The sequence below is a fragment of the Somniosus microcephalus genome, chromosome 5 (assembly GCF_052327205.1).
Source record: "Somniosus microcephalus isolate GS21.2 chromosome 5, FLI_Smic_1.0, whole genome shotgun sequence".
Lineage (NCBI taxonomy): Eukaryota > Metazoa > Chordata > Chondrichthyes > Squaliformes > Somniosidae > Somniosus > Somniosus microcephalus.
The window spans coordinates 262,941,362-262,966,687 of record NC_140991.1 but is presented as its reverse complement, the minus strand read 5'-3'; the positions used below and the strand labels follow the sequence as shown (position 1 = coordinate 262,966,687).

Here is a 25,326-nt window from a genome sequence, read left to right as displayed (position 1 = left end):
TGCTTGATGGTTAGTGTTTTTCAGTAATGCCATCCAACCCAGGCACCAAGCTATACAGGTGTCTTGCATTGACAGGTATAGGGGCAACCCCATGATATGTGATGGGAAGCTGAAAAGGATAAAGGTGATTGCTCATCAAGTAGTAGTTATGCAAATTAAATTATCATCTTTGTGCTACACTAATGTTGATTCTATTCTTGGGTTGTATACGAACAGGTAAAGACTATCTGGTCCATCGAGCCTGCCCCCCACATTGCAATACCTTGTGTATCACAACAAATACATTCTACCCCATGAAACCATGTGATCTCTTGGGAGAGGTAAAAAGATACAAGTGGGTTCAATTATACATTATGAGCACTTCTGGTTAGATTATCTGCGAACCTGATTTTGTCCTGCACCAGGCCTGGAAGTTTGGTTCAGTGAGGACTGTACAGTCCAGCTGAGTTGGTTTGGGGAGTCCTGGAGTAATGTGGCTGCGTTTCAAGTATCGACCACGTGTACAATATTGTTGATTTGCTCAGATGAACAGATATGTTAAAGTGCTGAAATAACAACAGAAAATCCTGGAAATACTCAGCAGGCCAGGCAGCATCTGTGGAGAGAGAAACAGAGTTAACGTTTCAGGTCTGGGACCCTTCATCAGAACTGGAAAGGGCTGGATATGTAACAGATATTAAGCAGGTGCAGAGACAGGAGGGCATTGAAGGAACATACTGTGCTTTTGAAAGAGGCAGGAAAGATAAAATGTTGCAAATGGGAATGGCAAAATCATACAGCATGAAAAATGGGGGCAGGGGTTATAGTTTGAAATTGTTGAACTCAATGTTGAGGCCAGAAGGTTGTAAAGTGCCTAATCGAAAGATGAGGTGCTGTTTCTCGAGCTTACGTTGAGCTTCATTGGAACAATGTAATAGGCCGAGGACAGAGAGATCAGAGTGGGAGTGAAGCAGTGAATTAAAGTGACAGGCGACTGGAAGCTCCGTGTCACCCTTACGGACTGAACGGAGGTGTTCCGCAAAGCGGTCGCCCAATGTAGAGGAGACCGCATCGTGAGCAGCGAACACAGTATACTACAGGAAACTTTCAATTAACCGGCACCTAAATAACCGGAAATGACGGTTAACCGGCAAAATTCAGGAGTAGGTTCAGGTAGCTTTTATTGCTTGCCTTCCTCCATGTGTTGCTGTGCAAGGGTGTGGCTGCAGCTGTTGCTAAGCTACAGAGACGCTTGCAACTTGTGGCCATTGTTTTGAACCTGTTGCTAAGCAACAGGGTTTATTGCTTTATACGGAGCTCTCGGCTCCGTATCTTTTACTATAGCTTTCAGTTATCCGGAATTTTTGATGAACTGGCACCACATCGGTCCCGTCCGTGCCGGATAAAAAAAAAGTTTCCTGTAAATTGCAAGAAGTACAAGTAAATTGCTGTTTCACCTGAAAGGGGTGTTTGGGGCCCTGGACCTTTATGTTAAAGTGTTGTTTGTCCAGTCTACCCCATGTCTGATATATGTGAAGTCCCATGTAACAGAATTCCATTTCATTAGTAAGGACTCAGTATTGTCTGTTGCTGCCCCATCAGCATTAGTGAGAATATTGTGTACATATAGACAAACTTCTTAAACTTAATGTCTTCTGTTTTTTTTTACCTGTCCCAAGGGTTCACTTCGCCTCCATCGTCCACACAATGTGTCGTCAAGTCCTTGGCCAGTACACCAGCTATTGTGAAACCTTTACCATCAACTACTGGAGAAAACAGTTCCTCAATTGAGAGCTCAAGCACCTTTGGATTTGGAGATAAGTTCAAACCAGCTGAAGGTTCCTGGCAATGTGGTTCCTGTTTTTTACAAAACAAAAGCACAGACAGTAAATGTGTTGCTTGTCAGACTGCTAAATCTGCACCCCCCATACAGATTAATAATGAGTCAACCAGCAGAGGCAAAGCTACATCTAAAGAGACTCCATTGAATTTTGGAGACAAATTCAAACCTGCAGTGGGTATGTGGGACTGTGACACCTGTTTGGTTCAAAACAAATCAGAAGCTGTAAAATGTGTGGCTTGTGAAAAGCCTAAACCTGGAACTGGAGTAAAGCCTGCGCTGACTTTTCCTGTGGTAACTGAAAGTACAAGCAACAGAGAGTCAAACACTTCCACCAGTACCTCTGCGTGCATGGGGTTGGCAGATCAGTTTAAGAAACCGGAAGGAGTTTGGGACTGTTCCGTGTGCCTTGTACAAAACAAGGCTGAAGACAGCAAGTGTGTGGCTTGTCAGTCTGCTAAGCCAGGTAGGTGATGTGTTTTTTTTTTCACCATGTGGCCCATGCTAGCAAGGTCTTATTTATTTGTTGCGCATCCGTAGTTACTTTGAGAAGGTAGTGGTGGGCCTTATCCTTGGATCGCTGCTGTCCATGGTGTTGGGTATGGATTTTCATGGTTTTGCGCATTGATCAAGGAATGGTAGTATGCATCCAGGTCAAGGAGATGTGTGATTTGCATCCATCCAGGTGAGTTGTGAATATTCCATCACACTCCTGACTTGAGCTTGTAGATAATGAAGAGGCTTTGATGGGTCAGGAGAAGTGCCACTCATTGTGGAGTACTCGGACTCTGTCCTGCTCTTGCAGCCATGTTGGTGATATGGCTGATCTGGTTATGATGACTCCCCTTCCCCCCTCTTTCCCCTCCCCCCCCCCGTCCCTCCTCTCTCTCCCTCCCCCCCCCCCCCCCCTGGATATTGATGTCGGGAGACTTGGCTGTGGTGACTGGGGGAAGTAGTTGATCCATTTCTTGTTGAGAGTTGGTCAATATCTGGCGTGAATTTGACCTACCACACTTCAGCCTAAGCCTGGATGTTGTCCACGTCCTGTTGTAGGTTGGCATGGGCTGTTTCTGTATTTGAAGAGTTGTGACCACTGTAAAATAGTCAATAAAAAACCTCATGCCTGACCTTGTGATGGAGGGATGGTTGGGGTCTGAGGAACTCATACAGGGAGGTCCTGGAGCTGCAACTCTGGGCCTCCAACAACCACAACCATTTTTCCTTTGCGTCAGGTATGACTGCAGTCACTAGAGGATTTCCCTGTTGACCTCCATTGATCTCCTTTGCCATAGTCTGTTGAATGCTGCCTTGATGTGGGAGTGGTTACTCTCAACTTTCTAGCATCCAGCTCTCGTGTCCATGCATGGATTGAAGCTGTGACAAGGTCCGGAGATGAGCAGTTCTAGCAGAAACTGAAGTGAATGTTGTCGAACAGGTTATTGGTGAGTAGGTGTCACTTGCTGACTCCTTCCAACACTTTGCTGATGATTGGGAATGAGTTCCTAGTGACAGATTGGTGATAGAATAGGTAATTGGATGAGTTATTAGTGTTATATTTATAGTTTAATTTTAGTTGTTACTAATCGCTCTCCTATGACATTGCACATGGGAAGTCAGGACCAAGCGTAGTCATTAGTTAAAGTGGAATTAAAGGCGAGAGGATAATTGGACTAGGTTGCGCAGATATAATTCAGTTCAGACAAAGGGTCTACACCTGAAACGTTAATGATCTGATCTCTCTTTAGATACTGATTGACTTACTGAGCATTTCCAGCATTGTCTGTTTTTGTTCCAACGTCACTGACTTCCTACCCCACTTGGTCTCATACAGTTTATTAGCCCTGCCTACCAAAATGTTATTGCTCACCCTCTTGAAATATATATCATCCACTTGCACTGCCTCCCTGGGTAGGCTATTCATACACACTGCTCTGTGTGAAGAAGTTTTATTTTAACTGCGTTTTCACTTTATCTTGTCTAAGCTTGAATCCAGGTCCCTTTGACTTGATGCTTTGCTTAAACTGGATCCAAGAACCGTGTTCTGTGTTTTCTATGCCCTTTTAGGATCTTAAATATCCTGATAAGATCATGTCTAAGCTGCATTTTCCCTTGTGTAAATGTCCCTAGTATCCATAGTGTTTCCTAAGAGCATGGATGTTCAATCTCATTTATCAAATTCCTTGTCCTTCTTTATACTCCCTCCAAGGCGGAATGTTCCCCCTGCAGTACATTGCTCAGAACGGCACACAATACTGAAGATGAGGGTTTCTACAAACTAATTATCACTGCCTGAAACTTGTACTTAATCCTTCCAGCTATGCATCCTAAGATCCTGTTTACCCTTTTCACCACTGCAAATTGTGCGGACAGTTTAACTGTATTTTCTGTTTAACCCCGCCTCCAATCCTTCTATCATTTTCTTGCACTTTTCCAATTGACTTTGTACTCCCACTATTTGTTTCACTTCCCCAGCTTCATAACGTTGTATTTCTCTGCATTATACACCATCTCATTATTTCACTCAATCTCCGAACCTAACTAGACAGCTGTGTAATTGGGTTTGCTTGTTCCCGATTATTTACTGCACCTTGCAATTTGGTATCTCCGCCAGCATTGTTGCCATTTTTTCTTCCAAATCATAACTTGACATTAAAAGCAACAGTGGCTCCAGAACCATTACCGGCTAGTAACATCTTGCTATGTTAATGCTGCTCTCTTAATGACTATCCCTATATCTGATTTGTTGCAAATATGTATCGAGTGAAAGTGTACATCATTTTTGACAACACTTAATTGTATTTTCTATTTGCTCAGTTTTTGTATTCAGGAAAAAAAAGGCAAGACTGACTGCTATTTTTCTGTATTTTTTTAGAAGCCCCTTAGTCTAAGTTTAAAGCATGATCATTTTCTGTTTCATAAGGTCGGCCTGTTGTGTACAATCTACTTGACCTCTGAAAAGAATTATATTTGCAGGGTTTTGTGCCGATGGGTTGAAAGTAAATGAACATTTATGTTCCTATTCATTTCTTGCTAACTGATTTGTATTTGGGTACTTTGGGTCCACTTGCTGCCGTTGAAAAGCTTGTGACTTTTTTGAGGAGAAATGTTCAACAGTTTCATTCAGTTGTTCCTGAGTTCACTCTATACTCCAAAATCAAAACCTTTTGCACCTTCAGAGGCAAACTCTGTCTCTACTATCATTAGTAGCTTCGGTAGCAATTCCTGAACCCAATGATAGTTTATCAATCACATTGTAAATTTTGATAACAATAGATTAGTCTAATAGGATAAAGTAAAAAAGTAATGACAAAAAGAGATGCATCAGTGACTGCTTCCCCTGTAAAAATAAATAAATAAATAAATAAATAAATAAAAGGAGCAGAATTTCTATATAGTGCCTTGTGCGAACGTCATAATCGTCACTTTTTTTTAACGATACAGGAAACTTTTTTTTATCTGGCACGGATGGGACTGACGTGGTGCCGGTTCATCAAATTCCGGATAACTGAACGCTATAGTAAAAGATAGGGAGAGCTGACAGCTCCGTATAAAGCAACAAACCCTGTAATGGCCAGAAGTTCCAAGCGTCTCTGTAGCTTAGCAACAGCTGCAGCCACACCCTTGCAGAGCAATAGATGGAGGAAGGCAAAAACAATATGAAGTAAAACCTACTCCTGAATTTTGCCGGTTAACCGAGATTTCCGGTTATTTCGGTGCCGGTAAATCGAAAGTTTCCTGTAGTTGCAATAGTTTTCAATATGTACAGTATTGCCCAGACAGTAATAGTGAAACAAAAGACTGTAAAATACAAAATCTGTGTCCATTCCTATTTTTTAAAAATTCATTCTCTGAATGAGTGACGCTGGCAATGCCGGCTTTTGGACCAATTGAGTGTCTTGCTGACTATTTCAGAGCAGAGTCAATCGCGTTAGGGTGGGACTGGGGTCACATAAAGGCCAGACAATATAAGGATGGCAAGTTTCCTTCCCTGAAAGACATTGGTGAACCAGTTGGGTTTTTACGACAATCTGACAGCTTCATGGTCACTTTTACTGATGCCAGCTTTTTGTTTACAGATTTTCCTTTAAACTGAACTCAAAATCGTCAACTGTACATAGTATATAAATGATAATTTAATGGTAAAAACCTTATCTTGTACACCACAAGTTAGTTAATTTTTGCTACTGATGTCTGAATTTTTTTGACTTTTCTCATTTTATGAATTTTGCTCTTAGGTGTTTTGTCTGTTGCATCCAACATTCCTTCTTCAGCACCAACAGGAGGAACTCTAGGACTTGGTGACAAATTCAAGAAGCTAACAGGGTTCTGGGATTGTGAAGTCTGCTTAGTTCAGAACTCATCAAACGTAACTAAATGTGTGGCTTGTCAGTCTGAAAAACCAGGCAGCAAGATTGAACCTAAAGGTATTAACAAGATTATTGATCACTGTATTGAAGCAAGGATGCTGTCTAACATGCATGTATATGGAAGATGCTTTCTAATATCTAGCATTTCTGCAAGTCGGGTCATTTAGGGCCGCTATTGTATTATGAAATGCACAGTACATTCCCTGAAGTGTCATGTAGAGTGAGGTACAGTTATTTGTAAGTTGTTGGTGGCTAATGGGGGCCTTGTTGTATGATTTTGAGTAGAATTGTGTGCGCGCGCTGGTGTTAATGAAAGTTGTACAGGAAACTTTGTGATATCCGGGACCGAGCTGTTGCCGTCCCATCAAAACTGCCGGACAAACCAGCGCTAATGTAAAAACATACGGAAGCTTTTGAGCTCCGTATCTAGCAACAAACCCTGTTGCTTAGCAACAGCTTCTAAACAGTCGGCTGTAGCTTGCAAGCGTCTCTGTAGCTAAGCAACAGCTTTAGCTAGACCTTGCAGAGCCTGACTAGTGGGGAAAAAAAAGCAACAAAAAGAAAAAAAACTTACTGAACCGACTCCTGAATTTTGCCGGTGGCTCGAGCATTCCGGACAGTTAACCTCCGGATAAACCAAAGTTTCCTGTACTCTGATTTGTTACATAATAGTGATTATCAATTGTAGAACTGAGCAGGTGCAGTCTATTTTGTTAAATACAATGATATATTCAGGATGCAAAATGAAAGTGAAAGCTAATTCCTTAAGGTTGAAAGAAGTTTTGTTGATCTAAATGTAGCTCCAGTCCAATTGTGGCACATTGGGCCCTTCAAGGATTTGACTTTTTTTTTAAGTATTTATTCATTCATGGATGTGAGCATTGTTGGCAAGGCCAGTATTTATTGCCCATCCCTAATTGCCCTTTTAAGCCCCAGTACACTAATTGGGAGTTCTTGTTGAGTTATGCGTTCCAATATAATGCCATGCAATGAAATGGATGTGTCCAGTGAGCACCAAATGGGTATTGTTGCAAACAAATATTTGAAGGTTAGAATCAAAGAACTGAAAGTTGGTGGATTACTTTCTTTGCATTTGAATGGGTGCCCTGCTCATTGTAACCAACCCTGCAATTCACTGTTCGTGTGAACTAAGAATAGGAGCATGAGTAGGAAGGAGAACCATGGTAAGTAAGCCAATGTTCCTCTACAGTGCACAGAGAAAAAATGTGTGGTAAAATTAAAAGAAAAAAATTATTATGCTTGTAATCTGAAATATGAAGAAGGGTTACACACCTCAAACATAAGTCTTTTCTCTTTACTGATGCTAATTGACCTCTATATTTCCAGCATTTTCTACTTTTGTTATTTGAATAAGATTGGCTAGTTTTTGATTTAATGGAGAAATCCTGCTGAAAAGCCCAAATGGCTAGTATTGTATTAGTGTAGTGTTCAAACTGGAGGGCCACAAATCTATTCCAAGTACTTTTTAACTCTTTCACGTATGTTCCTGAGGATAAATGTTTAGAAGTTGGTGACATTTCCATCGCTGTGATATTACATAAATTTAACTATTGCGTACTGGATGAAAATTAGATCCTTGTTTGACTTAAAGCATCAAGTGGTGGAAGGTCGGTTCAGTTACCTTTTTGTTTTCTCTTGCAGGGCCTGGCTCTTCTGTATTATCGACTGTTGCTTCACCATTCATGTTTGGCATCCAGCCCTCAGCAATGGACTCTTCGCAAAGTAAAGATGGCACTGCAGGATTTAAATTTGGAAATCGGGGTGGTTTTAAATTTGGCACATCTGATTCTAGTTCATCAACCAGTGCCTTTGGAGGACTTAAGTTTGAGGCTACGGGGGGCTTCAAATTTGGAGTTAATTCAGCAGAGAAAAACCCAGAGGGAAACGAAAAGGATAACTCTAAAACTCCTAGTGGTGGGTTTAAATTTGAAGTAACTGCCTTTGGTAGCAACCCGGCTTCAGCTTCAGCTACTACTAAATTTGGTGCCTCGGATACAAATCCACAAAATAAGAAAAGTGATGTGGTGTTCGGGGGTTTTAAGTTTGATGTCGGTGGAATGGTTGTTAAATCTGAGGAGAAAAAAGAAACCTCGGTAGTGCAGTTTGAGCTTGACAAAGCAGAAGAGAGAAAAGATGGGGCAACTGTGAGTGGGGTTACGTTTGGGAAAACAGTAGATAAGGAACCTGTAGCAGCTTCACCTTTTATGTTTGGAAAACCAGCTGAAAAACAGGACTCTTTAAGCTCTGCACCGTTTGCATTTGGTAAAAGGAATGATGTTGAGCCACAGTCTGAACTTTCTTTTAAAAAGCCAGAGCAAACCAAAGAATCAACATCTTTGTCTGACACTTCAAAACCAGAAGCTAAATCTGGATTTACTTTCAACTTGGTTAAATCTGCTGAGAAACCAGAGGCAACAGAGCCTGTGCAGCAAGGATTTGTGTTTGGGGCTGCAATAAACACTTCAGGTAAGAAATGACAAATTAAAGAAAAGACTTACATTTATATAGTGCTTTTCAGGATGCCCCAAAACAGTTTACAGCCAGTCAAGTACATTTGAAATGTTGTCACTGTTGTAAAGTGGGAAATGCATACAGCAAGGTCCCACCAACTGTGATAAAGACCACATAATCTGTTTTTAGGGATTAATTGAGGGATAAGTATTTGCCAGGACATCAAGGAGAGCTCTACTGCTCTTGGAAATAGTGCCATGGGATCTGTTATGTCCACCTGAGAGGACAGACGGAGCCTCGGTTAAACGTCTCATCCGAAAGACGACACTTCTAACAGTGACGCACTCCCTCAGTACTGCACTGGAGTGTCAGCCTAGATTATGTGCTCTTGAACCCACTACTTCCTGACTCGGAGGCGCGAGTGCGACCATTGAGCCGGCTCTCTGATTCTCTGTTAAACCTTCACTAGAGGTATTAATAGTCTTGATCACTTTTTCCAAGGTGTCCTGATCAGTCTTGTCACGAGCCTTATCACACTTGGTGATCACTTAGTACTGATACGTAGAATAAAAAATCACAAGCTTTAACGTTGCGTGAATACACTTGTGATGTTTTTAATTGATCACCTCAAATTGCACCCACTGCTACCACTACCTGTTTGCACCCCTTTTACTCTAGCGTTTACAGAAGATCACTCAGCCCATTGCACCGACACGACTCTCAGAGCCATATTCTCTCTCCCATTTGTTTGGCCTTTCCTTGTATTTATTAAAAATTATTTTTCAAAAATATATTACTTTTTAAAATGATTATCGCTTCTGTTTCTGATGGTGAGATCCCTCACCACCAGAAACATCCCTCTGAGTAAAGCAATTCTCTCCAACCCCTCCCGCTGTCTTGGTGCTTATCTTAAATTTATGTCCTCTAGTTACTGACTCACCAATTAGCGAAAACATTTCATAATTTTGAATATCTCTTAGATATTTTCCTTCTTTGTTTTAATGAAAAGGGTCCTACTTTTTGGTATCTCCTCATAACTAAAGCCTCTCCCTGATGGCATCTTGGTAAATCTCTGTTGTACCCTCTCCTTGGCCTTGACATCCATTCTCCTAAAGTAAGGCATCCAAATCTGAACACTATTTTAACTGAGGCCAAGCAAATGATTTATGAGTTTAGCATTACCTCTGCTTTTGCACTTAATGTCCCTCTTTATAAAACCTAGGACCCCATGTTTTTCTTACAGCTGTATCAACTTGACCATCCACTTTTACAGCTTTGTATATCTGAACCCCTAAGTTTTGCTGTTCCTCTACTCCTTTTAAAGTTTTACCTTCAATGTATATTTTCTCTCCTTATTCTCCCTCCCAAAATGTATCGCCTCACATTTCTCATTTAAGGTTCATCTGATATTTATCTGATCAATCTACTAATCTGTCTATTCCCCCATGAAGCCACTTGGAGTCCTCTTCACAGTTAGACACATTCCCTATTTATGTAGCTCAAGACACAACCCAAGTTCCTACTCTCCTGCCGCTGTCCCAGGCTTGACTGCCTCTTCGATATGCCTACAGCTTCCCTCTGTGGGCATCATCCGAAGGGCCCAGCGAGGCACTCGTCGCTGCCTCCTTATGAGCAGCTTCCCCATCTGACTCTCTCGCTGACCTTCCCGCCCAGCGCGCTCGCTGGGGGCTAATCTTGCCAATCTCCTCCCCCGTCCAACTCGCCCCTCCCAGTGCTGATCTGTGGACTCTGCCAGCACATTAGCTATCACCACCCCTCTCCGCATCTTCCTCCAGAATGTCCGTTCACTTGTGAACAAGGCCCTTGCCATCCATGAGCTTATTGTGGATGATTGCATCAACAACATGGCCTTAACGGAAACCTGGCTGAGGGGTGATGACAGCTTCTCCCTAAATGAAGCCTTCCTGCCTGGCTATGCTTTCCACCACTTGCCCCACTCAGACTGTCGTGGTGGCAGTGTGGCTCTTATCACCAAATCACACTTTGGTCAGATTCCCCCCTACTCCTCTAGCATTTCTCCTCCTTTGAGCACCTCGTCTTGTTCCACCCCATCACCTCTCATTTAAAATCCTCGTTCTCTACTGCCCGCCCAAGTACCATACACATTTTCCCACCAAGATATCTTCACTGCTTTCCTCTCTCGGCCTCTGCACTAAGCAACTTCTCATCTTCAGTGATTTCAATCTACATCTCAATTCTTCATGCTCTGTGTCCTGAGTTCACTGCCCTCCTATCCTCCCTTAATCTCTCCCTCCACGTATACTCCCCAACCCATATTCATGGCCACCCCCTCGACCTTGGCCATCTCACACGGCCTCGCTACTCCTATCATGTCGATCACAGATGAGACCATCTCTGACCACTTCCTTGTATCGCTCTCCACCCACATCCCCCTTCTCCCTTCCAACCCTACTTCCTTCCTTCTCCACCCCATGGGAAAAAAACCCTCCCAATTCACTTAGAACTGCACTTTCAAACTTCCAACTCTAGCCTTTGGCCCTACATTTACCACGACATTTCTACACAACCACACCCTCACCTCCACCTTTGATGCCCTAGTCCCCATTAAAACCATTACACACTCGTCCTGGCCGTTCCCCGGTACAGCCCTCATCTCCACTCCCTTAAGTCCAAGGGAAGCAGACTTGAACGGATACGGCAGACAACTGGTTAAGCCATTTACCGTCAGATCTGGCTGGGCCACATAAAGCAACATTGGGTCCTGCTCTCGTATGCCAAAATTGCTCACTATTCCAGGATCACCCTGAAATGCAAAGATAATCCCCAGCTTCTTTTCTCTATTGCTAACCGCCTTCTTAAACTCCTGTCTCCTCCACAGTCACCTCCAACAACAAGTGCGAGGAGCTCATGGACTTCTTTGTGTCTAAGATTGAGACCATCCATTCAGCTGCCTCTGCCACTTCCCTCCCTTGCCCTAACCCACAGGGCCCAACTTCCTTTAAAGTTACCCCCTGCCCTAACCCTGAACTCCCATCTTTCACTAGTTTCTCGCCCGTCTGAGCTCACCTTGTCTATGAGACCCACTTCCTGCTCCCTCGACCCTATTCCCACTAAACTGTTGACCACCCAACTTCCCGTCCTGGCTCCCATGTTACCCGATATTGTTAACTGTTCTCTCTCCTCAGGTAACTGTCTCCCTCTCCTTCAAACCTGCCGTCATCACCCCTCCTTTTTATATTAAAAAAAAAAAAAACCTTGACCTCTCCATCTTTGCAAACTACTGCTGCATCTCCAACCACCCTTTCCTCTCCAAAGCCCTTGAACGTGTTATCGCCTCCCAAATCCGTTCCCACCTTTTCCGGAACTCCCAAGTTTGAATCCCTCCAATTGGGTTTCCGCCCCTGCCACAGTGCCAAAACGGCTCTCATCAAAGTCACACTCCCATGTGACTGACAAAGGTAAACTATCCCTCCTCGTCCTTCTCGACCTGTCTGCAACCTTTGACACGGTTGACCACACCAGCCTCTTCCAATGTCTCCACCGTCGTCCAGTTGGGTGGGACTGCACTCACCTGGTTCTATTGTTATCAATCTAATCGTAGCCAGAGAATCACCTGCAATGGCTTCTCTTCCTGCTCCCACACCGTTGCCTCTGGTGTCTATCCTTGACCCCCTCCTATTTCTCATCTACATGCTGCCCCTCAGCGACATCATCCAAAAACAGTGTCAGTTTCTACATGTACGCTGACAGCACCCAGCCCTACCTCACCACCACCTCTCTCGTCCCCTCCATTGTATTTAAATTGTCAGACTGCTTTCCAACATCCAGTACTGGATGAGAAGAAATTTCCTCCAACTAAATATTGGGAAGACCGAAGCCATTGTCTTCGGTCCCCGCCACAAACTCCATTCCCTAGTCACTGACTCCATCCCTCTGTCTGGCAACTGTCTGAGGCTGAACTAGACTGTGTTCGCAATCTTGGTGTCTTATTTGACCCCGAGATGAGCGTCCGACCCCACATCCGCGTCGTCATTAAGGCCGCCTATTTCCACCTCCAGGACATCATCTGTCTCCACCCCTGCCTCAGCTCATCTGCTGAAACCCTCATCCATGCCTTTATCACCTCTAGACTTGACTATTTCAACGCATTCCTGGCCGGCCTCCCATGATCTACCCTCTAAACTTGAGGTCATCCAAAACTCTGCTGCCCGTGTCCTAACTCACACCAAGTCCCGTTCACCCATCACCCCTGTGCTTGCTGACTTACATTGACTCCCGGTTAAGCAACGCCTCAATTTTAAAATTCTCATCCTTGTTTTCAAATCCTTCCGTGGCCTCGCCCTTCCCTATCTTCCCCCAGCCCCACAACTCTCAGATATCTGTGCTCCTCTGATTCTGGCCTCTTGAGCATCCCCGATTTCAGTCGCTCCACCATTGGTGGCTGTGCCTTCAGCTGCCAAGGCCCTAAGCTTTGGAATTCCCTCCCTAAACCTCTCTGCCTCTCTACTTCTCTTCCTTTAGGATGCTCCTTAAAACCTACCTCTTCATCTGCCCTAATATCTCCTTATGTGGCTCGGTGTCAAATTTTGTTTTATAATGCTCCTGTGAAGCGCCTTGGGACATTTTACTATGTTAAAGCCGCTATATAAATATATAAGTTGTTATAAAGTTGGCCAATGTCACCCAATATAACGGTACAGTTGGGCACAGTCTCCTGAAACTTTGTAGGGCGGAGGAGTGAGGAGACTAAGAGGCCCGTGACCCCACTCCTAACAAGTATCTAGTGACCCTTGCTGAAGTTGGAATCACCCTGCTGTTATGACTACAACCCCCCTCCCCCTAACCTACTGAATAGTTCAATGTCTAGGCTCACAGAATATCCACGTGGACAAGATATTGATTGATTACCTGCTCCCTTGCGACTGTGTCACTGAATGAGTTGCCACCTTTGGAAGAGAAAAGTAGCAGAAAATAAATGACGGACTTTCTTGTACCTGACTAAGACTTTTTAAAATGGTGGCTATTGTATCCAGTACTTCAGGGTGGAAGTTCCAGTCAACAACTTTTATTATAAGCACCTTTAACGTAAGAAAAATGTCATCTTTGAACCGATTCCACCTGCTGATTATGATTTAATTAATGATCAGTCAACTGTCTCCGTGGCTCTTTGTGCACTATTGTTTTTACCTGCAACTGAACTTTACGGACCCAGAAAATATCTAGTTTGATTCCTATTCTGTACTGCGTTACCTGGGTTCAGAGCCTTTGGACAGTAAAGGGGGGTGGTTAGCCAGGGATCCTGCCAATGACAGCTATCTATTATGGAAAACATTTGGTGCAACAATGTGCCTCGGGGGTTTTTAACATGCTTTCTAAATGTAATTAAGTATTTACTAACCTGACCTAGTTGCAGGTAATTGATCCCACACCAACCTTGTATTTGCTAAACTGAGAATCTGTCCAATGTCCACTTGTTTATGTTAATGTAAACTATTAACGGGGATGATTTGCTGGCTGCCCAGATCAAATGCTTAGCTGCCTTGCACCAAGTGAAATGTAACTTTGTTTTCCGAGCTTTGTTTTGTCTGAAACCATTGTTGGGCAAATATTCTCTCAATCTCTGGTACGGGCCAGGACTGGCATGATCCAGCATCAATTGTTAATTTAGGATTTTTTTAAATGAAGAAAAAATTTAGATTAAAGATGAAATTATGTTTTGGGTCTTTAAACATAATATATTTCATTAGAGAGTTTGTTATTTTTTTCTTTAAATTGCATGTACCTAACGATCAGGTTTATGAGCGAAAGCACTGAAAACGCTTGGCCTGAATTTCAGTCAGTAAGTGTGATAGTTACAAGTGAAAAGCTGCATTTTCCCCTCCGCGTCACCCTCTCGCTACTTAATCTCTCTCGCCTCCTTTTTTATTTATTATCTTTCAGTTGTCCTTTTGTAGCATCTTGTTATTTCTCTTGCTCTTTTTAAACATTTTCCTTTTTTAGTGCACATGACATTTGGCAATAGTTATGAACATTGTTCCTTATTGAGGGTTTTCTTAAAAGAAAAATCATCTTTTGCGTAGGAGTAAGTACTTGACCTATCTCTGTGCTAAGTACTTTTTCGAGCCTAATTTTCAGAGTTCCCCAGTGGTCTTGTAGCATGAAGGATTTGTTTTGCTGACTGTTGACAGAACATCCTTAGGTCAAAATGTGTTGTCATTTCTTCATCCAGTTGTTGAGACAAATTCTGAACAGTACTTCACTATTTCATGTTTCTTTTCATTGGTTTCATTTTTTTTAACACATCCTTGTTTATAAGAACATAAGAATTAGGAGCAGGAGTAGGCCTTCCGGCCCCTCGAGCCTGCTCCGCCATTCAATAAGATTGTGGCTGATCTTCGACCTCAACTCCACTTTCCCGCCCGATCTCCATATCCCTTGATTTCCCCAAGAGTCCAAAAATCTCTCTATCTCGGCCTTGAATATACTCGACTAGCATTAACAGTAAAGGCTTGTGATTTTAGCTTGCTTGTATTTGTTCCTCGAGAACTTCAGCCTTCTACAGCCCAGCGGGACCGTGTATTTCTTTTTAAACATTCAGTATGTTTAGGTGCATGTATAATAACAAAACATTCTTTGTACGTGGATTTTTGTTAGAGGGTGTCTTTATTCTATTAACCTCCAGTATAACTACCTCATGTGTGCCATTGATGCATTCTAATGGTATGAGCAGCTTAGTAATGATTCTGCAGAAATAGTTGCAATGGTTTATGAATTGATAATGTTACTTCTCTCCCTCTCTATGCTGTAGAACAAGGAGTTGCAAAACCAGCTTTCAGCTTATTTGGCAACAGTTCTTCCACGTCTGCTGCAACAAATGCTGGGGGTTCCACACCCTCCACCATATTTGGCAGTTCTGCACCCGCAACAAACCCATCATTTTTGTTTGGACAGGCTAGTGCCACTGTGGGTAGTCCAAACCTTGGAAGCAGTTCTGAATCAACTGTTCCTGCAACCAAGCCATTTTTATTTGGCTCACAGGAGGTTAAATCAGCTGCCAGTACGTCAAGTACAGGGGCCTCGGCTGTACCATTCCCATTTGGCTCAGCACCCAGCAATAACACTGCTACATCACCTGTGTTTACATTTGGAGCTTCAATTACAACATCTAGTACAACAGGTAAATCTTTTCAAACGGTTTTCCCCATAACCTATTAGTCTCAAGACCTGTAAGAGTGCAAAAATGTAATGGGCAATCTGGAAATTGTTTTTTTGTCTTGTGTAAAGGTCCTTGCAGTTTCAGTATTTAATAATATTGAAGTAAGAATCTTTTGAATAAAATCTAAATAACCAACTTGACCCCCAATTCTGGCGCTCTCCCCATCCCCAAAAAAGAGTATCTATGTGATCATAGATAATTGTTGTCTATTGGAAGTTGCTAGCATTGTGACTTGTCATTGCTAAGCCAAAAAAAATTCTCAAAGGCATTATACTGGGTGTGCTTTTTAAAAAAAGGCAGCTTTACACAAAATATTTCACATACATACAAGGCTCCCATTTGGATTGCCCTTTATTTTCTGCATATTGTTTATTTTTTTAAATAGAGAGGTGGTGTCTCTGGATGATGTATCTCATCTCACCTCCCCCCCCCCCCCCCTTTTCATAAAGGTAGAATGGTGGAGTAGGTTTGAAGGACTACCACTTGAGAAGGAACATGGGAATAGATCATGGCAAATCTGAATTGCAGTTGGAGGTTGATTTTCTTTCTAAGAATGAGTAAGATTATAACTACAATAGATAATGTAGCATTGTGTTCTTTTGGCCACCTGCCATTGTAGAATTTGTTTTGCACCTAGAACTATTCTGATGGTAGAAGTAGATACTTCAAGCTAGTCTGTGTGGTTGTCCAGAAGCACCAGAGCTGGCAGAAGTTTCTAGAGGAGAAAAACATCTTGTGTTTATACACAGAAATCGGAAAGTTGAAATCCTTTTGTTTGTCTTCTGATAACTTAATATGGTCATAAAGTAAATTTATCTACAAGCATATTTTGGGTTAGTGCAGGAGAATGGCTGGAAAGAGTTGAGTAGTAGTCAAGTCAGTAGCTACAAGATCTTTTAATGGTGTTCCTTACCATTTGATGTGCTTTACAGGTGGCTCCTCAAACCCTGTCTTTGGGTTTGGATCAAGTTCTACAGCTGCAGCAAATCCCCCAGCTTTTGGTAGCACACAGACCTCTGTCCCTGTGTTTGGACAAAGCAGCAGTCAGCCACCTGCGCCCTTTGGATCGTCTGGTGCACCCACCTTTGCATTCTCGACTGCTTGTCCGCAGCCTGCCTTTGGTTCACAGTCTACCAATAGTCAACCATCTCTATTTGGAGGACAGTTACCCAACCAGCAACCCACGTTTGGTTCAACTTCATCGACCTCGAGTAAGTAAATTTACAATTCTGTAATGTGAACTGTGCTCTAAATTTGACCGTATCCAATTATTGTCCCAAACTCAGAACTATACAGGTAGACTATCCCGAATCCGCACTTCCGAAAACCAAAAACCTCTAAAAACTGAGTTTTTTCGTGGAGCGTAAGTCGTACGCACGACATGACTTGAGTGGCGCCAAACATGACAGGAGTGGTCCGGGAGCTCTGCCTTTCCCTGTGAGCAGGGCAGAGGGTCACAGAGTTCCCTCCTGGGTAGGAGATTGCAGGCCGAGCCAGGCAGTGTGAAGGAGGTACCGGGAGAGTGAACCCAACAATACAGCGGCCTGTCCGATAGCTGCAGTGGCCCGTCCGATACTCTTCTTCCCCGCCCCCCGACCTGATTTGCGGGCCAGCTTAGTGTCGGAGTCAGCCGATATCCAGCTTTCCCACAAGCGGCGGCAGTTGAGCCCCAGACCCCCGCTAAGTCAAGGAATTCAGATACGGAGCAGGGGGAGCTGGAAACCTCGATCTAACGGCAGAAATCAGCAGCCGTTTTAGGTTTTTTTTTCTTCCCCTAGCATTTTTTTAAACAGGCTGTGGAAAGAGTCTCTGTAGCTTAGCAACAGCTTCAGAGACGCTTCCAAGGCAGGGCCCGAGTGTTTACAAGCTGTTGCTAAGCAACAGTGTTTGTTGTCAGATACGGAGATGAAAACCTTCTGTAATCCGAAAAATTCCGAAAACCGAAACACAGCTGGTCCCAAGGTTTTCGGATAAAGGATAGTCTACCTGTATTTAAGTAATGCCGCAGTATGCAAGTAGCTTGTATATATAAAATCTGACTTAAAGTTTCTTTGATAATTGTATAGCTTTATTTGTATGTATCCAAAGAAATAGCTTTTAGGAGGTCTCCTGTATAGTGCAGAAGTTGGTCATAATAGGGTAGTTGCAGTAATAAGCGCCTCTGACATGGAGTGGGGAGGATCCTTGTGTAAGAAAATTTGAAGCAGATTGCAATTCTATTTTATTTTTTTAACCTGGTTATCTGAGCTTTACTATAAAACTACAACCATGCCATTCTTAAGATGGAAAGAAGGAAGGAAATAAAACCCACCCTCTTAGTAAACGACACGTTGACAGACACCTGCAGGTAGGTTAACTACCTAGTCTGTTAGGGGATAGTGTGTGATGCCAGGTGGGATCCTTAAAAAAAAATAAAAAAAAAATAAAAATATGAGTATTGGGTATGCAGTTCAAATTTGTCAGTGACTTTATAACCATTGCATGTTTCTCTCTGTCCACACCTGGTGGGACCGGATAATATAATTGACAAACATTCACTATAAGCCCACTGACTCCCACAGCTACCTGGACTACACTTCCTCCCACCCCGCTTTCCTGTAAGGACTCTATTCCATTCTCCATCTCCGCCGCGTCTGTTCTGACGATGCCAACTTCCATACCAGTGCTTCCGACGTGTCTTTTTCCTCAATCGAGGATTCCCCTCTATTGTGGTTGACACGGCCCTTGACCGTGTCCGTTCTATTTTCCGCACTTCTGCTCTCACCCCTTCCCCTCCCTCCCGGAACCACGATAGGGTTCCCCTTGTCCTCACTTTTCACCCCACCAGCCTCCACACTCAACTGATCATCCTCTGCCATTTCCGCCACCTCCAGCGTGATCCCACCACCAAACACATCTTCCCCTCACCTCCCCTTTCAGCATTCCGAAGGGACCGCTTCCTCCGCGACACCCTGGTCCACTCCTTTTATCACCCCTTCCCCTTTGCCCGGCACCTTCACTTGCAAGTGCAGGAGATGCAACACCTGCCCTTTTACCTCCTCCCTTCCCACTGTCCAGGGCCCCAAACACTCCTTCCAGGTGAAACAGCGATTCACTTGTACTTCTTGCAATCTAGTATACTGCATTTGCTGCTCACGATGCGGTCTCCTCTACATTGGGGAGACCAAATGCAGATTGGGTGACCGCTTTGCAGAACACCTCCGTTCAGTCCGTAAAGGTAACTCCGAGCTTCCGGTCGCCTGTCACTTTAATTCTCCGCTGCACTCCCACTCTGACCTCTCCATCCTCAGCCTCTTGCACTGTTCCAATGAAGCTCGAGGAACAGCACCTCATCTTTCGATTACGTACTTTACAGCCTTCTGGACTCAACATAGAGTTCAACAATTTCAGACCATAATCTCTGCCCCTATCTCTTTTTTTATTTTATTTTTTTCTCTCACACATGGCAGCTGTTGATGATTCTGCCAGTGCCATTTACACTTCATCTAGAGTCATCTTTTGTTTTTTAACTTGTGCCATTACCATCTCCTTTTGCCTTGCACCACCATCCCTTTTGTCTCTTAATCTCTCCTGCCTTCCATCCTATCACAGACCTTCCCTTTTGTTCTTTCCCCCCTTTCCCCGCCCCCACACTTGCTTAAAAACCTGTTCCATCTCCAACTGTTTCCAGTTCTTTAGAAGGGTCATTGACCTGAAACGTTAACTCTGTTTCTCTCTCCACAGATGCTGCCTGACCTGCTGAGTATTTCCAGCATGTTCTGTTTTTATTTCAGATTTCCAGCATCCGCAGTATTTTGCTTTTGGATAATATAGTGGTGGACTTGAGTATGGGGGTTTAAAAATAAGGGGAGCTGTCTGATCTATAGGATACTGCTCAAATAAATCAAATACACTGAAGCCTCACTAGACAAAAATGAATGCCAATCCAAAGAAGATAATGAGTTGGGATGACCAAAAGCTTTGTCAAAGAAATGGGTTTTAACGAAGATCATAAAGGAGAAGAGGGAAATGAGTACTTAGGGAGGGAATTCCGGGGCATAGGGCCAAGGTGGCTGAAGGCACAGCTGCTAATAGTGGGGCGACGCGTGGGGGGATGCACAAGAGTCCAAGGCCATTGGAATAGAGTTTTGGGGGGGAATTATAGGGCTGCTGGAAGATAGAAATATGGGAGGGGCAAGACTATGAGCGGATTTAAACAGGAGAATGGGAATTTTAAATTGATGCACTGGAGATCAGGAGCCAATGTACGTCAGCAAGGATAGGAATGATGGGTGAGCAGCAACATTCCCTTTAAGCTCTTGAGCTACCGCATAGCCGGTGAGTTGGCTTTTAAATTGGGAAAAAAACATGCATGCACGGAATTCTGAATGGGCCATGCAGCCGGTTAATGCGGCCCAAAAAAAATTACAGGGAACATTGGTGGGCAGGGCTTGACACAGGAAAGGATATGGATAGTGTTGTTTTGGATACGGTAAAGTTTACAGAGGATGAAGGATGGGAGGCCAGCCATCCCATCTGGGTGATGAGGAATACAAGGGAGTGGTCGGAGATGGCCTTGTCTGTGATTGGGACGATGCCAGTAAAGGCCACGTGAGATAGCATGGTCGTGGGGATGGCCATAACTATGGGTAGGAGTTTATAAGGAGGGAGAAGTTTAGGGAGGGCAATGAAATGAGAGGAGAAGGGGGCACGGTGAGTTGGGATGGAGATTGAAATCCCCGCGGATAAGTCATTGTTCAGTGAAGCAGCTGATGACACATATCCGGATTGGGCCTTATGGAAGGGTGATAGACAACAGGGGTTTTAATGGAGATGCAAGAGGGGGGCAACAAGGTTGGGTGCTCCCAGGAGAAGATACATGAGGTGTAGGGGCAAGAGACCAAGGTGTGATTTGATCAGGGCCACACCACCAGCGTTCTCATAATAGCGAGACACAATGCTTCATTGCTGTGGCTCAGTATTTGGCTTCTGCTCACTTTAATGCACTCATTCCACCTCTAATCTGTTCATCGCCCCTGTAATGCCTGTAAGTTGACAAACATGTTGAACTGAAGTGGCTTCTGTTACCAAGTCCAGGATAATGCATAAAAGTGGTGAGTTTTTATTGTGGACAAAAATATTCTTTCTAAAATGATTGCTGTGTTGAATTTTGAACTGTGACCAGATTAGAACAGTTAATTGCTATAACTCTTATAGCCAAGTGTTTGCCTTTCTCACAAGCAGAGAAACCGCACATCGCTCCCAAGGTCATTGCCGGTAATCTAGAAACTCCTTGTCAGTTCTATCATGTGCCCCTGTTTAAAGAGATTATTTCTAAATTAACTTGTAATCTGCAGGTAACAGTTTCCAGTTTGGAAACAGTGGTTCTGGTTTTAACTTCAACGCCACTAATTCATCAAATGAGGTATTTAAATTTGGATCTGCTTCAACGGGAGCAACACAGCAGCCTGGCCCCCCTGGAAGTTTCCCATTCAACCCAGCCCCTGGATTCTCTGTTGGGTAAGAGCCTTCATATGTGGTATGAAGATGTTTTCTAAAGTGACTAAATGCTTCTCGCTGGGATAATGGTTTTGGTAGAGAACAGGTGCTCAATGACTGGGAAACAAGATATTGTCAATGGGGAAGAAATCTGGCTTAGAAGGTGCCCATCAGGAAAGAGACTTACATTTCATCCAAGCTTAATTGAAAGTTCTATTTTGCACTCAAACCAGTTGTTTGGTATCTGTAAATAAAGCAGAATTTGGCCCTGGATTTACTTTTCCTTTGACATAAAATACTCCTTGGCAGTTACAAGCATTGTGTAATGTGTAGGCAATTTTAAAGTAGGTGCACTTATCTAGATAATCAAAAGTGCCTGTTTTTGAGCGACTCCATGGAGCTGCTTTAAGGGAAGGTGTTGCGTAGGCGTCGGCAATCGGGGCAAGTCACATTGACTGCTCACACATCTTTAAGCAGTGAGCTGACAGACTATATTGGCAGGTGACTGGGAATAATTTGACTGCCCATCCTACAGTTGGTGAATTGTAGTTAGCCTGGGATGTCAGTCACTGTGTAACAAAATGGCTGTCTTCAACAAAACAACATGGGATTGTGTGTTGGTCAGTAATTATTGGAGGGCAATCTTGACATTTTCAGGGACCTAACTGATTTAATCAAGTCCAATGCCAAAACACTAAATCTAAATTTGGTTCATTTTTGATCTTGGCAAGCTTGCAACTTGAATCGAATGTGCAACTAAAAAAAGTGTAAATATGCAGTCCTGTGGATGTCATAGCCCTGACATTTTTTAAATAGTTGATGGATTATTTTGTCAAGTCTGCTGTTTAAAGCAAAGGGTTGTAATAAATTTGCTTGAGTGCACCTATGTGTCGATTTTTTGAATATCCGCAGCAAGCATCAGTAAATACAAAGTAGTAGTGCCTGTGTGACTTAGAACTCCCAAATACAAGCAGAGAGCTTGTCTTTCTACAAGTTAAGCTTGTGTTTAAAAGTAGTTTGTTTATATGTAATTCAATCAGTAACCTGGTTTTCTTTCCTTTTCTCTTGGACAGGGTTGGTAGCACCAATCCTTTCTCTGCGACATCTGGTGGCCGTTCAACTGTTACTGGCCGGAAGATAAAGACTGCTGTTAGACGCAAGAAATAGTTGTTACAGCTGTTAAAAAGCAGAGCTAATTATTGAAAGTGTATTTTCTTTCAAGAGCTGGTGCCCTGCATTAATAATTGAATTGTACCTCCTTCTGGGCTTTATCAGATCTACCTAGGACCATTTGAACCTGCATATAATTGGTCGCTGCTTTTAGTTGCCTGGTGATGGGTGGACTGTAGATTTTTTTTGTGAGAACCCAGCAGTGTCATTAGTTAAGGACTTGGCATGGTCTGGCTACAAACAACCTGCAAAGTGAATGGCTTTGTACATTGATACCTCTTCATCCGCACCACTAGATATTGTTCATAACCCACCTAATTATACTGAAAGGTTTGTACAGACTGAAGAGCATCAGTGAGAATAGGGGCTGATAATTCTGCAAAGGTTTCATCACAGTATGTGTGAAGTATGTGAATGTGTAGATGTTAAATGGATGGCCTGTTGTGCACTGATGTTTTCTGACTGCGGAATGATTAAAGAATCATACTTGGAGGACTTCAAATGAATTGTCTTCATTTCATAGAACATGTGCTTTTTTAAATTCTGTTTATGCTTTTTTGACTTAGTTTATCTTATTACAAGCTCATGTACATATCCTGTGATTCTCGGTCAATCTGCCATCTTGGACAAAAACACAAATCTGTGAACTTGAATTACTTTTTGTTATAGCAGTATGTTTTTGTTCAGTATTGTCTATTAGAAGATTTTATTATGTAAATCTCATTATTCAAAGTTGCCTAAATCCATTTAACATCCTTTCTGATAGAAAAAATTGGGAACTCTTTAAAGTTTGCGTATTGGCTTTTGTGATCCACTTTTGTTTGGACCAAAACAGTGTTGTACAAAGTATTAACTATATATTTTTATATTTGTTTAAATGGACTGTGGTGACTTTGGATAATAAGGAGAACAATTTAATATTAAAGCCATGTTTATTACTGTATGATTAACAAAACCATGGGATAAACGCCATCAATAAAAATGAAGAAATAGTAAAATAATTTGATTTTGTTCGGAGTGTGAGTCCTTTGTTCTGTATCATAGTCATTTAATTCTTGCTAGTCCTTTAATATACTGAACAGATTTAAACTTATTGGCTTATTTCAGAAGAACACTATTGAAATGCATCGAATTTACAGTACAGAAACAGGCCATTTGGCCCAACTGGTCTATGCCGCTGTTTCTGCTCACATGAGCCTCATCCCACCCTACTTCACCTAACTCTGTCAGCATACCCTTCTATTCCTTTTCTCCCTCAAGTACTTATCTAGCTTCCTCTTAAAGGCATCTATGCTATTTGCCTCAACTACTCTGTTATAGCAAGTTCCACATTGCAACCACTCTGGGTAAAGAAGTTTCACCTGAATTTCCTACTGGATTTATTAGTGACTATCTATCTTCTATTTATGATCTCTAGTTTTGGACTCCCCACAAGTGGAAACTTCTCTACGTGTACCCCATCAAACCCCTTCATAATTTTAAAGACCTCTATCGGGTCATCCCTTAGCCTTCTCTCTTCTCGCAAAAAGAGCCCCAGCCTGTTCAATCTTTCCCAATAGTTGCAACCTCTCAGTTCTGGTTATGTCTTTTAAAATCTTTTTTGCACCTTCTCCAGTACATCTATATCCTTTCTGTAATAGAGACCAGAACTGTGCACAGTATGGTTGGGTCCTTGGTTTTTGGTGTATACTCAGGAAGAAATTATGAAGCAGCCGACAGCATAAGGAGCTTGAATAAGCACAACAACCTAGGTCAGTAAAGAAATGACCAAAACACAATTACAATGCAAACAGCAGTCAACGGCCCGGATAAGGACACCACTCTATCTGTATGTCGGACAGCTCCCAATCATCAAATTGCAAACTGTCCCATTTTCACATCAAGATCCCACTGGAGATCTTTCAGCGTTACACAAGATACTTAACTGGATAGAGAAAGAACGAACTTGCATTTATATAGCGCCTTTCATGACCTCTGGACGCCCCAAAGTGCTTTACAGCCAATGAAGTACTTTGTGAAGTTTAGTCACTGTTGTAATGTAAGAAACCATAGGGCTTTCTTCATTTGATCCAATCTTGAGACTTCATTAATTAAATGGCTCAGCTGGTAGCGCCCTTGCCTCTGAGTCAGAAGGGTCAAGTCCCACTCCAGAGACTTGAGCACAAAAATCTAGGCTACCACTCCAGTTCACTACTGAGGGAGTGCTGCACTGTCAGGTGCCATCTTTCGGATGAGAGGTTAAACCAAGGCCCCATCTGACCTCGCCGGTGGACGTAAAAGATCCTGTGGCACTATTTCGAAGAGCAAGGGAGTAATCCCTGGTATCGAAGCCAATATTTATCCCTCAATGAAAAACACAAACAGATTATCATCTAACATAGATAAACAGATTATTAAACAGTCACTATTGTAATGTAGGAAACACTGCAGCCAATTTGTACACAGCAAGGTCCTGCAAACAGCAATGAAATAAGTGACCAGATAATCTGTTTTAATGATGTTGATTGAGGGATAAAATTGGCCAGGACATTGGGAGGACACCCCTGTTCTTCAAATAGTGCCATTGGGTTCTTTTACATTCACCTGAGAGCGCAGACAGGGTCCCAGTTTAAACGACTCCTCCGAACGACAGATAGGTAGTTCAAAATTTCACTTTGGTAATGCAGCTATGTAATGCAAAAGAGGCAGTTGCTGTATTGGTTACCTCTGAAAAGAATAATGCAGGATCCAGTGGTCTTGTCCTTAACTAACTTGTGAAGCGTACAAGGAAGAACCAGTTTCCTTTATTCTATAAATTTTCTCCATGCTGTTCCCAAATGAGG

At 42.8% G+C, this 25,326-nt stretch overlaps 1 protein-coding gene across 4 annotated transcripts in view; it reads left to right on the top strand.

Moving 5' to 3' along the window:
- The window catches only part of nup153 (nucleoporin 153), a 70,750-nt gene extending 47,235 nt beyond the window's left edge, over window positions 1-23,515 (top strand). For all 4 annotated transcript variants that reach the window (XM_085988899.1, XM_085988903.1, XM_085988902.1 and 1 more), the window contains 7 exons: window positions 1,659-2,285; window positions 6,055-6,243; window positions 7,849-8,673; window positions 15,449-15,817; window positions 16,789-17,067; window positions 21,193-21,355; window positions 22,408-23,515. In XM_085988899.1, the coding sequence (XP_085845025.1) occupies window positions 1,659-2,285; window positions 6,055-6,243; window positions 7,849-8,673; window positions 15,449-15,817; window positions 16,789-17,067; window positions 21,193-21,355; window positions 22,408-22,501 (2,546 nt within the window). In that variant the 3' untranslated portion in view covers window positions 22,502-23,515. The remainder of the gene's footprint in view (window positions 1-1,658; window positions 2,286-6,054; window positions 6,244-7,848; window positions 8,674-15,448; window positions 15,818-16,788; window positions 17,068-21,192; window positions 21,356-22,407) is intronic.
- The last annotated feature ends 1,811 nt before the right edge of the window (window positions 23,516-25,326 follow it).